Consider the following 14406-nt stretch of genomic DNA (forward strand, 5'->3'; position numbering starts at 1 on the left):
AAGTGTTGCACTACTGCGCTGTGATCAGCCTCTGGAAACGTCCCATAATCCCCTTAAGTCAAGTGGCCACTCTTGTCATTGGTTTGAACTCGCTGTAGGAATGCGGATATGCCCTTTCAAAGCTCCGTTTCTGACAGCTGGCTGCTTATCTGCTCCGGAACAAAGGAATGCTGCTTGAGAGAGAGGCGTGGGGGGAGGGAGGTCTGCTGCAGTCTGAACTTACAGGACAGCATGCTGACATGCTCTCAGCCCCCCCCAAAACCCACACTCTCTCCCTCCACATACACACAACACACTTCCTGTCACACTCCACCCCCTCACTCCCCCATTTGAAAAGCCTGTTGCAGCCACTTGCATGCTGGGATAGCTATCACAATGCACTGCTCTTTGTGGCCATTGCAAGAACTGCTAATGTGGCCATGCCAGTGCGCTTCCAACTGAGAGTGTAAAGACTCGGCAGCATTCTCCCTGCTGCGCTCTCCGAAGGCGGGTTTAACTCCCAGTGCTTTACAACTGCAAGTGTAGCCATGCCCTGAGACAAGTAATTGCATTGAACCCTGTGGCCTCTAGATGGTAGCGTTGCAGCTACAATCTGCTGAAGATAGTCTCATGCATGAATATTTGGCTAGCAGAGCAGGGCAGCAAAATACTTCTGGGCTAAAGGATAAAGGCTGCTTGAATTGCAGATACCTCTCATTATAAGGATAGTGATTTCTCACTGTACAGCCAAGGTTTGCTTCAGCAATGCAAGGGGAGATCTTTTTAAGCATCCACTGAAAGACAAACTCCCTTTGCTCCTTGGGAAATTTGCTAAATCTTTTGGGAAAATTCCCCTTTCTTCCCTGCGGAGTGTGCCTACCTGCTTACCGAGCTTGTTTATTCAAAAGCAATAACTTGGACTCGCATGGCTTAGGGAATTGTTAGTGGAATACAGAGTCTTTCCTGTCTGGCTTGCTTGCTTTGAATTCAGCCCAGAAGGGTCGAGGTCGAAAATTGTTGCCATTTAACAGCTGTTCACTGGTATGAGTGAAATAGGCTGGTGGTCTGAGTGCAGAACCTTGACCAACACATCATTGCAAACATTGGAATGGCCACGGACCAGGAAGACAGGCTCTTGTATGAACATCCTTTACTTAGGATGGACAGCGTGAAGAAGTTTGTCTTGCTCCTTCCCATACTAGACCAGACCTGAGGATAACAACAAATTGGTTTCCATTCACTGCAGGTCTCAGGCCAACACTTTTTGCTATCATTCAATTCATTTGAAAAAAACAGAGAGAGAGAGGGGGTAACATTTTCAAAAGCACCTAAATCCTATGAGGAGTCCAAGTCCACTGGCTTTCAATGAGACTTTGGGCCTTAGACTTAGGCGCGTATGTAAATGTTACCCCCAAATCAACCAAGTCAACATTGTTGCTTCCTAGCGTGAGACTGAGATTGTGCCTGGCAGCAGGGTTTAGTCAGGATTCTTTTCAGATTATACTTTCTCTTTTGCAGGAAGAAATACCCCAAAGCGAAAGGAAAGACGAAGAGGACCCAGACAAAGTGTACCTAGACCTCACACCGGTTAAATCCTTCCTGCACTCTGCTGGCAGGAAACCGGCACAGACGTCACCTCCACTCTCTCCATCTGTTGACTATGGAACGGAAACACCCCTATTGGCTAAGGAAGCAGAGCCCCGTAGAACATCAATGGAAATCCCAGACCAGGTGCTGTAATGACTCCAGTGACAGTTGATTAGTCATCAGGTGATTAGTCCCTACTGCCAATTCAATCCTAACATTTTTCTCTCAACAGACACTTCAGGAGAAGATGGAGCCGGAAGAGTCACCATCAAAGACAACCACTGTCAAAATCCAGATGCAGCAGCAGAAAATCGCCTTCCCCCAGAGCAGTTCTGACATCAAAGCCTCTCGCACAGTTACAGCCAGTCCACAGTTAGCGTCGGTGCCCAGAGAGAAAGTGGAATGGCCCAAGGTGGCAAATACAGGTGGGTCCACTAGACAACATAACTATGCTGCCAAAGAGAATGGTGGATGGGTGCACAAAGTCCACCACTTATCTGACCGCTAGAATTGAAAGTTTTCTGCACTTGGCTGATCTTATGGTGGTTTTTCATCTGCTAGTGGTGAGTAAGGGCCTGACCCTGCAGGGCATTGAGTAGTGCCCAAACCTTTGTGCAGCCATTTCAGCCTGGATCGCTGCTTTTCCTCCCTCTGGCTACGGCAAAATGGCTGCTTGGTGACCTCAGCTGTGGCTCCAAAGGTCCAAGCATGGTAGGGGGCAAAAGAAAGAAAAATGTGTGTGCTGATGAGTTCGGGACCCACAACGCCAATCTGGGCCAAACCTGTAAAGTGGGTCTGCAGTGGACGCTTGCAACTTTGGCTCGGGCATGTGTAGATAATGTAAAGCAGAAGGCTTGGCAAGAGGGAGTGGTAAAGGCAAAAATGCACACTGCCTTTGAGAGAGATGTCGGCTTGGTCTCAAAATTAACACCGCTGCTTAAATCAGGGGAGAGGAAGGATACAAAGGTGAAATGAGTCTGCCTTCAAGTGGACACACAGCTTCCAACCAGCCTTCTGAAAAGGCAAGAGACCAGGAATCCCTCCCCCAGATTAGTTTCCCAAGGACAATGGGAATAAGGGAGAATGACTGTGAAGTATACAATGGATATTGCCTTTGAGACAGGATGATGACTTCCTCCGAGGGGGCCATGGGGTGGAGCGTGGGTGGGAGCCATCTAGTATGATGATGATAAACCACAGCAACTGGCTTAAACCATTTTGTAAGAGCTGCTGAATGCTGAAAAGGATTGACACGGGGCTTGCAAAGCAGATCTTGGGCACAAAAAGGAGATCCTTAAGAGACAGAAAACAGAGGGTACGTCTGACCCTGAGAGTCAGAGGGAAGAATGCTATGTCTTGAAATGTGGAACGTCTTTTCTTTTCACTGTAACTAAACTGAGGGGACCATATCCAGATTCGCTTTTGCAACGCTTGGATCTAGCTTTGTTCTGAAAAACTGTTCCTTTTGTTTTAAAATGCATTTCTCTCTTTTTAATAAATCTTGCTTTCAAGAAGACCAAACAAGTGTTACTGTTGCTTGGGTAAATGCCCCAAAGAGAACCACACCCCTCCAAGGAGAGGTAGTGAAGAGGAAAAGGGTCTGAAGCCTCTTCTCACTTGGTTTCTTGGTCAGACATGGGCTTAAAGGATCTTTGCTGCAAGAATCTGTGCCATGGAGAGCCCCTTGAAGGGGATAAGGCTAAAGGCGTAGACACTTGTTTCATGTATTCATAACACTTTCTGAGTGGCCTAAAATGGGGTTGGCCTCTCATGAAAGAAGCAAAGTCACATTCACTAACAGGATACAACAAGTGCAAGCCATAAACAGACAACGGAAGTGGGGAGGAGCAGAGGAAGGGGGACCATAATAAGCTCATATGGTTATTCAGTAAGACACGAGAGCTGAGTGGTTATCTTGCCTCCTCCCCACATCTCCCAGGGTGAGGGAAGAAGTGAGAAGAGGACTTGATTAGATGGAGGTGGTTTGGCAGATGGGTTGGGGAAGGGCTTCCATGCATAAGGTGCCACATGGAGACAGAGGTGAGAGAAGACAATGAAGGGGACTTGGTGGCATTGGTGGGGAGAGGAGAGGTAAAGGGAGAGCAGGAGGAGGCCAGGTCAGAGATGTAGACAGAGGCTGCATGTTGTAGGGCCTTGAAGGCAAGGAGAAGATGTTTGTGTTGGATGTGTAGCGCAATGGAAAGCCAGCGATTCAGAGATGGGACAGGGTGGTTGAAGTGGTCGGTAAGAGAGAGGATTTTGGCTGCAGTGTTTCAGATGGAGGATGGAGGGACCTGAGTATCAGTGGTGCAGGAGAAGGAGTTGAGGTGTGGATGAATGCTCTGGCCGCTGGGACAGGAAGGAAATGCGGAGGGAGGTGGGGAGAATGGTGGGTGACAGGATGTGGCCACAGTTTGGATTTGGAGGGAGACGGAAATAGACATTAAACACTGACACCTTGTTCAAGATTCAGATAGACACAGCCTATTCCTAACGGGGCCTAAAAGCTAAGGGATGTAGACCTGGAACAAAGCACGAACTGTGTCCAGAGGTGCTGGAATCTCCGTCAGGAGGAGTAAGTAAATTCTGGGACTCTCAGCAGACATATTGCAAGGCCTGCAGTGTCCCCTCTCTAAACACAGCTACTTTAGGTGTATGAATTAGAGAGCCACCTCCTTCCACGTTGTTGTAAACCTGGCTCCAGTCCTCCTCCCTGCCCCGACCACCCCCAAATCACCAGTGTTAACGTTTCAAAACAAGGATTCCGGTTCCCCGCCCCTCCCAATTTGCATACCCAGGATGACAGTGTGGTGCTGCTCCTCAGTTAAGATGCGCTGGCTTTAGAAGCCATGGAGTAGTGGTTCTACAAACTTTCGAGCCAAGACTTTCAGAAGTCACTAGAGATTTTGGGTGCTGCAGTTTGGTAGTGGCTAATGTGAGTTACCTCCAAGAGGCCTGATTTTCCAGAGGATGGGAACTCAGCTCTTTTTGAAAAAAATCCTTTCAGGTGATTCAGGGTGGGCACTCAGCAACTGATGTCCCCAAAATCACCAGCGATACCTGAACAGCTGGGCCTTGGCTTGTTTTCAGAGCAGTGTTGTTATTAAACTGGTTGTGTCCTTTAAAAGCTCATATACAATTGTGTCTTTAAACTACAGTATTTTTCTATCTAGAAACCGCTCTCCAGGGATGACTGGAATATGTCATGATGGTATTGCCTAGTGATTTAAGCACAGGACAGGGAACCAGGGACTCCTGATTGCTAAGCCTGGCTCTGCCACTGATGCCTTTTTGTTTTAGAGCTGTGAAAATAAGGGATTTTTTCAGTCTGCCGGCAAGCCAAAAATTTTGGGGTGGGAGGATTCTCATTTTGGGTCAATCCAAAAACAAAACTTTTTGAAATTTTTGACAAATTGAAAAGTTGGGGGAAAATGTTGTGGGTCAAGTGAAATGTTTTGACAGAGTCGAACCATTCCATTTCTAGTTCAACCATTTTTAAACATTTTTTTTTTTAAATAAAATAAAAAGAAATGTCAAACCACTCATTTTCAACTGAAAAACTGACATGGCTCATTTCCAAAACACCGAAACTAAACGTTTGTTTTGTGATTTGATTTTATTTTTTTAATCAAAACAATTTGGCAAAACTGACATGAATTCATGGAATGTTTCGGAGTTGCCAAAACTGTTTTTTTCACTGGAAAACATTTTTGGCTGAAAAATGTCACCCAGGCGGGACTGTTTTTTCCATCATTAAAATAGAGACAATATATCACAGGGGTGTTTGAGAATTTAATTCACTGAAGCTGCATGGTGGAATATCAGGCCTAAGTGATCTTTCTACTTCCTGGAATAGATTGCTTTGCTTTCATGGATAAATGACGACTCTGAAAACTTTTTCCCCTTAGCCTAGTCCCTGGCTAAGTCTGGCTTTGCTGATGTGTTTGCAGTGCCTGTAGAAACCAAACTGGGCAAGAACAGGATGGAAGCTGAGGTGAAGCGGTACACAGAGGAGAAGGAGCGGCTGGAGAAGGAAAAGGAGGAAATCCGGTCTCAGCTGACCCAGCTTCGGAAGGAGAGACGGGAGCTGAAAGAGACGTTAGCTAGCTGCCCAGGTAGGAGCTCAGGGAAATTTCAGCTCAAAGGAGCAGGTTCTGAAACAGACCTAGGTACTGCCAGAGAGACCATCAGGAGCGCCATCTGGCGCTTTTGCAGGAGAGGAAGGATGCATCCAGGGTTCAGGCACTAGCCTGGGACTTGGGAGTCCCAAGTTCAATTCACTGCTCCAAAACTGACTTCCTGCCTGACCTTGGGCCAGACACTTAGCAAATACCTTTGAGGCTCTGGGCCTAAGGTACTATTTCCGTGGGAGTTAGCTGCCTCAATGCCTTTGGGCCTCTCTGTGCCTCAGGTCCCCATTAGCAAAATGGGGATAGTAGCACTGCCCCACTTCACAGGGACATTGTGAGGATAATGATATTAAAGATTGTGAGGCGCTCAGATACTGCAGTGATGGAGGTGCCATGGATATCTAAGCGCCACGTAGCACTCTGCACTGACTCACATAATGGTGACTAGAGTGGGGGTGGGAATAGGCCCTGGGAATTAGTGATGTAGTGCCAAGCATTTAGTGTTATAATAATAATAATAATGGAGATATCCCATCTCCTAGAACTGGAAGGGACCTTGAAAGGTCATCGAGTCCAGCCCCCTGCCTTCACTAGCAGGACCAAGTACTGATTTTGTCCCAGATTCCCAAGTGGCCCCCTCAAGGATTGAACTCACAACCCTGGGTTTAGCAGGCCAATGCTCAAACCACTGAGCTATCCCTCCCCCCAGTGTTAAGTGTTAAGTGTGGGTCACTCACTACGCATCTGAGCTAGGAGGAGAAGGACCCCTAACTCGTTATCATGGGTCTATGAAGTTAGTCACGTACGATTCGGAATATTCCTTGTCGAATACACAGGCTGAGCATGTCTGACACTGTCTCCCACTAGTGGCTGGGGCCAGGGCATGAGGCTGCCAGCAGACAACCATACTCTGCGTGTTACAAGGGACACCGGACTGTACAGTAATAAGTGTTCTTATTCCGATCACTGTGCCTCCCTCACGAAGTCATGCGACTCCCCCGTCACACATACTAACCAGCCCAATCCCAGCAAATCTAGTTATGGAGGGACAAGTGCCCAGATCCTCCTCTAACAATAGAGCCGTCAAGGGTTGGTACACAGGTAATTGCTCTCTCTTACACTCTGTCTGCTGACAAATGCAGGGAATCCACTGACCGCCTCAGTCTTGCCTGAGAAAAACAGTTATCCCCACGGCTCAGCTGGGGTCGTGTATTTATTTGGGCTTCCCTCTGCAGATAGCAGCCTGGTGGCTAATGTGGAGCAGAAGCTGAAGGAAATAGATGAGGAGTGCAAAAAGAAAGAGAGCAGGAGGGTTGACCTGGAGCTGAGCCTTGTGGAAGTGAAAGAGAACCTGAAGAAAGCAGAGTCTGGCCCGGTGACACTTGGCACAACTGTGGACACCACACACCTGGAGAACGCAAGCCCCAAGGTACGTGCCGTGCTAAGCAGCTGCTGTTTCCCAGCCAAGTGGCAGGGAGTTGCTAATCAAGGCCTGGCTCTGGGGACCTGAAGTGCTTTACATCTCCCCTGCGGTAGCGAATACTATATAATTTTAGGATTGCAGCCTCAGAAATAGGGATGGGCCCAGACCTGAAGCCCAGATCCTGCCGCTTCTGCACTGTGGATAAGGAGAGATGAAAGGTGCTAGTTGGGCCCTGGGGAGTCCCGAATGTAATTCCCTGCTCTGCCACGGGCTTTGTGCATGCAGAGGTGACGTGTGTGTGGAGGGGAGGGACACACAGGGTCACATGCCCCCACAGATTTCTGCCAGGATTTATATTTTTATTTTTTGCAACCCTTCAGCCAGGTCACTAGGGCCACACGTGAGGGGCAAATTCCACTACCATGAGGTCACTGCAGGCTTATGGGGCCGGGCGCCTGCCCTGGTGTTTGTTCGGGTCTCGCACAGGGACCGGGAGGGATTTAGCCAGGGCCACGCGGTGGCTAATGCGCAGGAGCTGGGGGCCCTTGGAAGCCATGGCTGGAAACCACCTCATCTCCAGGGACTTGGGGCGGGACCGCTCCTGCATGTGTTGACTCAGAGTCAGCCCTGCTCGGTCCCCCTTCCTGTGCGGCAGCTGGCGGAGCTGAGCCAGTCACATGACCTCGGAGGCCGGGTGAGCTGCACCCCCTCACGGGGAGAGGCAGGCGCAACAGCTGGGTGCTGCAGGGAGGGACGATTGCTTATTGGGGGTGGGGGAGGGAGCGTAACCCGAGCTGTTCAGGGGGGTGGCCGAACCTTTAAATTGTGCCCCCCACACCCTGTCGCGTTGCCGCTGGGTGCATGACCTTGAGCAATTCACTTAGGCCCAGACCCACAAAGGTATTTAGATGCCCACTGATTAACCCACCGATTTCAAGGGGGAGGTAGGTGCCTAAATACCTTTTGAGGCTCTGGGCCTGAGTGTCTCTGTGCCTCAGTTTCCTATCTGCAAAGTGGTGATAATAGCACTGCCCTGCCTCACAGGGGTATTGCGAGAAAACATGCATTAAAGAGCGTGAGGCGTGCTGAGATACTACACTAATGGCCAGTAACTACCTAAGCTCATTAGAGCCAAACTTTGCAGCTTGTGTCCATCCCGTCTTGTAGCCCTTGTCCATATTGATGCCTGAGGCCAAAGAGAGTGGTAGCCAGCAGTGCACTTGGTTAGTAAATATAGAAATTACAGACCAAAAAGACGGACTGGGTCATTGGGACTCAGCCTTGAAAAATTGAGCCACAAAGAGCCACAGTGTAATCCCCAGTTTGCCTCTTGATGATGTGACACTCCTGTTCATGCCATTGCATCAGTACAATTCAGCCTCATTGCTGGGTTGATGCCTCGGCCCAAATGGGCTCTTAGAGTTCAGCCGAGTGGTTAACTATTTTCCAGCGGGTGGCTAATGACGTGAGAATTTTAGTAGCACAAAATCATCCTGGTGACGACTATTATGTTTATTGTAAATACAGGTCAAAATGGCCAGCCCGACAAGTAGCCCAGAGCACTCCCCGGTCAACTCGGCAACAGCTTTAAAAAACAGGCCTTTATCCATCATGGTTACAGGGAAAGGGACAGTTCTACAGAAAGCTAAGGTAAGGCCCAGTTTAACGTGGGGAGCAAAACGAATCCCCTTGGAACAGATGCGTATACTCAGCATCATTAGGTTCCATTCTCTTCTTTCAAAATCCTTTGCTTCCAGTCTTGCCTTCTGAGCACTGGGAAGCGGCTGCAGATTGCGATTGACCTGTGACGGGCAGGAATGAGACCCGTTCTTCTGCGCCTTGGGCCGTTGCTCAGAGCTGATTTGCCTTGGTAATGGTTTTGCCTTGGTGGGCGTCTGCATCCTGACAGGCATCTTCATCTTCTAACTGCAATTTAACTTCCTTGCTATGGCTCTTAGAACACTTTCTGTATTTACACAACCACGCTGAGCTGAGCAGTATCGGTCATGCTGAAGGCAGCACAATGTAAAAACCCAAGCATTAACAATCTATCCGTTGAACGTTCCCTTCTTCAGAAACTTGCCTGATCTTTGAAGCACAGCGAGGGAAGGTGAAGACAGCTCACGTTGTATGCGTAGGACACAAGACAGGAGCAGCTTCCCAGCTTCACGCCCTGCGTGACCTTGAGACAGCAATTTAACCCCTCTCAGCCTCAGCGGGCACTTCTGTAAAAGGGTGTGTGTGTGTGATATGTGGTGGCCTCGGTTAAGTAGAGGACCACACAAACACTAGAGACAAGGTGGGTAGGGTAACACCTTTCACTGGACTAGTTTCTGTTGGTGACAGAGACAAGCTTTCGAGCTACACAGAGTTCTTCTTCAGGTCGGTGTAGCTTGAAAGCTTGTCTCTCTCACCAACCGAAGTTGGTCCAGTAAAAGATATTACCTCACCCACCCTGTCTCGCTACTATCCTGCACCCAACACTGCAAACATACAAACCCGAGGTTGTATTTACGATGGCCAATGTTTTCAGAAGTGACTTATGATTTTTTTTTTTTGGGTGCCCAACTTGAGAGACAGAAACAGGGCCCAGTGTTCATGGGTGGGGGCTCCTCAGCGCTCGATCAGGCTCCTTTGATGGAGTTGGAGGCTGGGTACCCAAAATTAGTATCCAGTTGGGAGCACTGAGGCCTAGCCCACTAAAGTGAGCTGGTGAGCACTGTGTGGTAGGGACCCACCTATCTTTCCCTTTGGGGTGTGACGTGCTTAGTGCACTTTTGGGCTTCCCTCCCCGTACCCCATATTCATTACCCTATCGCAGCCAGACAGGTAAAATCTCCCAATCAGACTCTGCCCCTTAAGGCCATGTTAGTGCCTTTTATCACACAACGCCCCTGTGGGGAAGCTACGAAAGTAGCTGAGCTGCCTTCACACCCTTCTTAAAACTCCTTTCACAAACGCTGATCTCCTTTTCAGTGCAATACTCTCGCTCTCAGGCCCGGTCCCTAACTGCGGGTGTGGTTGCTGTCTACTTTAGGTTACCAACATGGCTGGGTGTAGAGGTCCCTGGTGTCTTAGGTGGCTACGGTGCTGTGAGTGGTGCCATTGAAATATCTTAACCCTTCAGAACACTGGCTGAGTGAGCCTGAAACTGTAGGTGGAAGAATGAAGGATTATATGCTGCTATTTGTTTCCTTTCTGGAACATGTGGGACAGAATTGTCTTCACAGAGGATTGTGGTGTTGTTTTTTGGCAGGAATGGGAGAAAAAAGGAACCAGTTAGGACGACTCCATTGTCAAGGATGGACTAAAAAGACTGGAATTGCCCATACATGGACCAGAGGATTCAGTCATCTGTAGGCAAAGGGCCAGGTTAGAGCGGCAAGCTATCCTGTCCTCCACCACCCTGTGCCGTTTGCTCAGTCAGAAGGAGTGGGACAGTCTGCAATCATCCCAAACCATCCTGCCCATTCCCATGGCACAGCTGAGAATAACACAAGTGGCAACCTTTGCATCAGCTTCCTAACCTGATTGATGTAAACAAGACTGTTACGGTACAGAGGGCTGGTTTGCGTCTGTCTACTCTGAAGTTTTATCATTGCATTATTCATGTTTCTTTATTAGTGAGAACTCCCCTTGGAGCAGAGTCAGAGGGGGATGTGGTGCTTGTCTTTACAGGCCTGTGCTTTCTATATTCAACTATCAGAGGGGTAGCCATGTTAGTCTGGATCTGTAAAAGCAGCAAAGAGTCCCGTGGCACCTTATAGACTAACAGACGTATTGGAGCATGAGCTTTCGTGGGTGAATACCACTTCGTCAGAACTATCACCCCCAGCCTGTGTCCATGCAGAAGTAGGGAAAAACCCCTCCTACTGAGATGTGAAACCTGCACCATGGAATGGGAAGCAGCATTAGCCAGGCCTAGGAAGTCAGAGTAGAGGTGTGTTAGAAGGAAACGAGGGGGAGCTAAGTGTAAAACCGTATCCACCTACAAGTCAAGTCTTGGAATAACTGTCAGTGATAGGAACCATGTAGCCACCTCAACTTCTCAGAACCATTTCCCAGCCTTTCATGTGCCAGAATACAAGGATGAGCCCTGCTTAATTGTCTGTCTATAAAGGGGCAGGTTTTGGAGCCTAGTTCAAAGGGATATACCCAAAAGCTGTTGCCAGGAGATTGAATTCAGCTTGCTTTATGGAAATTGTGAGTATTGTCAAAGAGCCAGAGCCTCAACTGAGAACAATAGGATAGTGTTGGAGGTTACCTATGATGGCCTATTAGCAATGGTTGTTATAAAATGAGAGAGTAGCATGCAACCCCTTCAAATTATGCAGCTTTGGGTTGCTCTAAAACCCTGGCTGGTATTTAGGGATTTTTACAACTGGAGAGGGAAGCCTGGTTGGCAAGGACTGAGTCCCACCCACCCTTTCCAATAGTAACTGTTGCTCATTGATTTTGCTCTTAAACAGGAGAGGAAATGAAATAATCAGCTCAATGACAGTGCTAGGATCCTGGGGACAGGCCCCCCACACACACACACACCCCGCCTTCCTAGCTTGTGGAACTGGCATGCTCCTTCACTATCCAGCTAGGTTGGATTAGCTTTTCTAGAGCCCCTGGTTCTGCAGGCTGCCGTACCAAAGGACAGTTCTTGTCACGGAGGCTCTCAGGACTGGAGTCCCTAGGGATGCTCTAGCAGTGGGGGCAGACCCTGCAGCCAATTCCACAGCATGGCCTCCTGCATGCTAACCAGCACAGCAGGCAAGGAGTTCTAAGAGGGGATGCTGACAGATTTCCTCAGCCCTGGTGTTTCTCCAAGACTAAGAGTGATCTCAGCCTTTAACACGGTGCATGGTCAGCAGCTCCTCCATGGTGCAATTAACACACACGAATAACAACCAGGGCCGGCTCCAGCATTTTTGCCACCCCAAGCATCGGCGGGCGGGGGGGGGGAGCCGCGATCGGCGGCAGCTCTACCGCTGCCACTTCATTCTTCGGCAGCAGGTCCTTCCCTCCAAGAGGGACCAAGGAACCTGCTGCTGAAGATCCGGACGTGCCGCCCCTTTCCGTTGGCCGCCCCAAGCACCTGCTTGCTGCGCTGGTGCCTGGAGCTGGCCCTGACTACAAGTAGAAGGCCGACCCTCCATTGTTTAGCCTTCAGCATTGTTTGAACAACCAGGGCTCCAGGGCCAGAAGCAGGCAATCCCACCAGTGGCCACTAGGTGGGGTGGCAGCATCACACTTTCCTATTCTCTGGTTTTTTGATTAGCCAATCTGTACCCACTCCCACTTAGATCAGGTAAAAGGGGTTCTGCTGTATTAGACTCATTGGATCCAGCTATTTAACAGGGTTCTTACGCGGCTTCAAAGAATTAACACCCAGAAGTCACCTTGAAACGGACTCTACTCAGTGGGAGATTAAATGCAAAGGGAACGAATGAAGGCCAACTCCACAATTTATACCAAGCCCTCCTCCCATTGTTTTAAAAAAAGCCTCAGATCTTCACTAGCCGTACAGTGGTGTTTAGCTGCCTTTCCTCCAGTACTTTCCCCTGACCATCTCGGAAAGAAAGCATTAGGGCCCTGCCTCCGCAAAGCACATCAGGGGAGATTCTGCAAGGCAAGACAGGGCAGTCAGTTAGGCATCAAATGCCAGGTTTGCCTTTGAAAGTCTCCCCCTAAGCACAAGCATTGCTGACTCGGGGCCTTGGAGAACAAGGAGTGCATTCACAAGCCGCTCCCTGCCTAGCACTGGCCCCTGCTACGTTCAGAAATATAACCTAGACGAAGGCACAACTATGGTGGAGGGTCTGACAAAAATCCAGGTTTCTCTTCCTCCCTCCCCACAACACACGTGGGGTATTAGCCCCACCAAAGTTTCATTTTTTACCATCATGCATTTCCTGTCCCATGAGAGCCTTGCCACTCTTCCCCCCCCACACACTTTTTATCCTCTAACACGAGAGCTTCACTTTAGTGTGTGTCAGTCATTGCATCCTGCCTGGTCCACCCCACGCCCTTCTCCTGCCATGGTGGCAGAAACCCGCCTCTTACTTGTAGACAGAGCCAGAAGACCAGCAGCTTGATCCTCCGTGCCCTGTCGCTGCAGAGTGGTCCTGTAGCTATTCCTAGGTATTACAGCTAATACTAACTCTTATCGGGGGATTGAGAGCATCGAGCACTTTCCACATCCATCAACTGGGTGAGTCCTGACCCCCGCCAAACCGTTAAACAGTGAATGCCTCTGTCATTGCCATGGTCTTCCTAATTCAATGCCGTTTTCTGGGGCATAACTGTGACCCATCCTGTGGCGCTTTCAAGGTTGTTGTTTTTTTAAATAAAATTTGAATATGTTAAAGTAGGGGGCTGCTTTTTTAAACAGGGTTGGGTTGTTTTTTAAAAAAGGGAACGAGCCAGGGCCATTCCATCTCCCCAGCTGAGCACCAGTGTAACTAGTGTGCCTCAGTGGGACACAAACCCAGAAGGGGAAAAAAATATCTAACATCCCTTTTGTCCACTAGGGAGCAGCCTTGTGACATGCTGTTTGTGTTGACACTACCAGGAACAGGTTCACTTGGGAAGAGGGGGAAAATAAAATCAGTCATAAATGTGGGTCTTAGCCCACGCTTCGCTGCGCTCCAAAATGAAGTAAAAAACCCCATTATCTTAAGTAAGCAGCTGCTGAGTGTGTCTGAGAAAGGAGTCGCCACTTTAGGAATATAAAATCCCTCCTTTACTCCCTGAAACTCTCAGCTCGGTATCACGGCAACAACATGAACTACATGGTAAGGCCCAGCTTATCCAGCTCTGCTTCACCCCACTTGTGCTGGGTTCCTTGGTAAAGTTATCACAAACCCGGAGAAACCAAATCGACACCCCCTTTCAGAGCTGGGCTACCCCCGTAGTTTTTGTACTGACAAATTATTTCCATTAGGGTGCAATTTTTTTTTTTTAAACTGATGTAGTTATACCAGTAAAACCCCTAGCGTGGATGCAGTTAGCCTAGTATAACAGTGGCTTATAGCAGCATAGCTTATTCCTCTAAACTTCTGGTATAGCTTATTGCCCTAGGTGTACACAAGGAAATTGTGCATAGGCCAGGCTAGCGTGTCACACTAGGGGATTGTACCACTTCATAGCAACATAGTTAAAGCAGGGCACTTGGCGTGTGTAGGCAGGCTCTAAGTACATAAAATGGAAATGTATCCTGCTTCTCTCAGACATGCTAGGTCATGGTTGTAAAGTGCTTTGAGAGACTCTCCGTAGAAAGGCCCATATCAATACAAA

General features: G+C 48.8%; 1 protein-coding gene across 3 annotated transcripts in view; it reads left to right on the top strand.

Annotated features, from left to right (window-relative positions):
* AFAP1L2 (actin filament associated protein 1 like 2) overlaps nt 1-10683 on the top strand; it is a 117968-nt gene extending 107285 nt beyond the window's left edge. For 2 of the 3 annotated variants that reach the window (XM_054036027.1, XM_054036028.1), the window contains exons 14-18: nt 1498-1710; nt 1799-1991; nt 5517-5681; nt 6932-7125; nt 8647-9414. In XM_054036027.1, the coding sequence (XP_053892002.1) occupies nt 1498-1710; nt 1799-1991; nt 5517-5681; nt 6932-7125; nt 8647-8889 (1008 nt within the window). In that variant the 3' untranslated portion in view covers nt 8890-9414. Of the gene's footprint in view, nt 1-1497; nt 1711-1798; nt 1992-5516; nt 5682-6931; nt 7126-8646; nt 9415-10375 lie in introns of those variants that run through there. The other variant, XM_054036029.1, reaches the window with a different exon arrangement.
* Nucleotides 10684-14406: the final 3723 nt, after the last annotated feature.

This window comes from Malaclemys terrapin, chromosome 7 (assembly GCF_027887155.1).
Source record: "Malaclemys terrapin pileata isolate rMalTer1 chromosome 7, rMalTer1.hap1, whole genome shotgun sequence".
Taxonomy (NCBI): domain Eukaryota; kingdom Metazoa; phylum Chordata; order Testudines; family Emydidae; genus Malaclemys; species Malaclemys terrapin.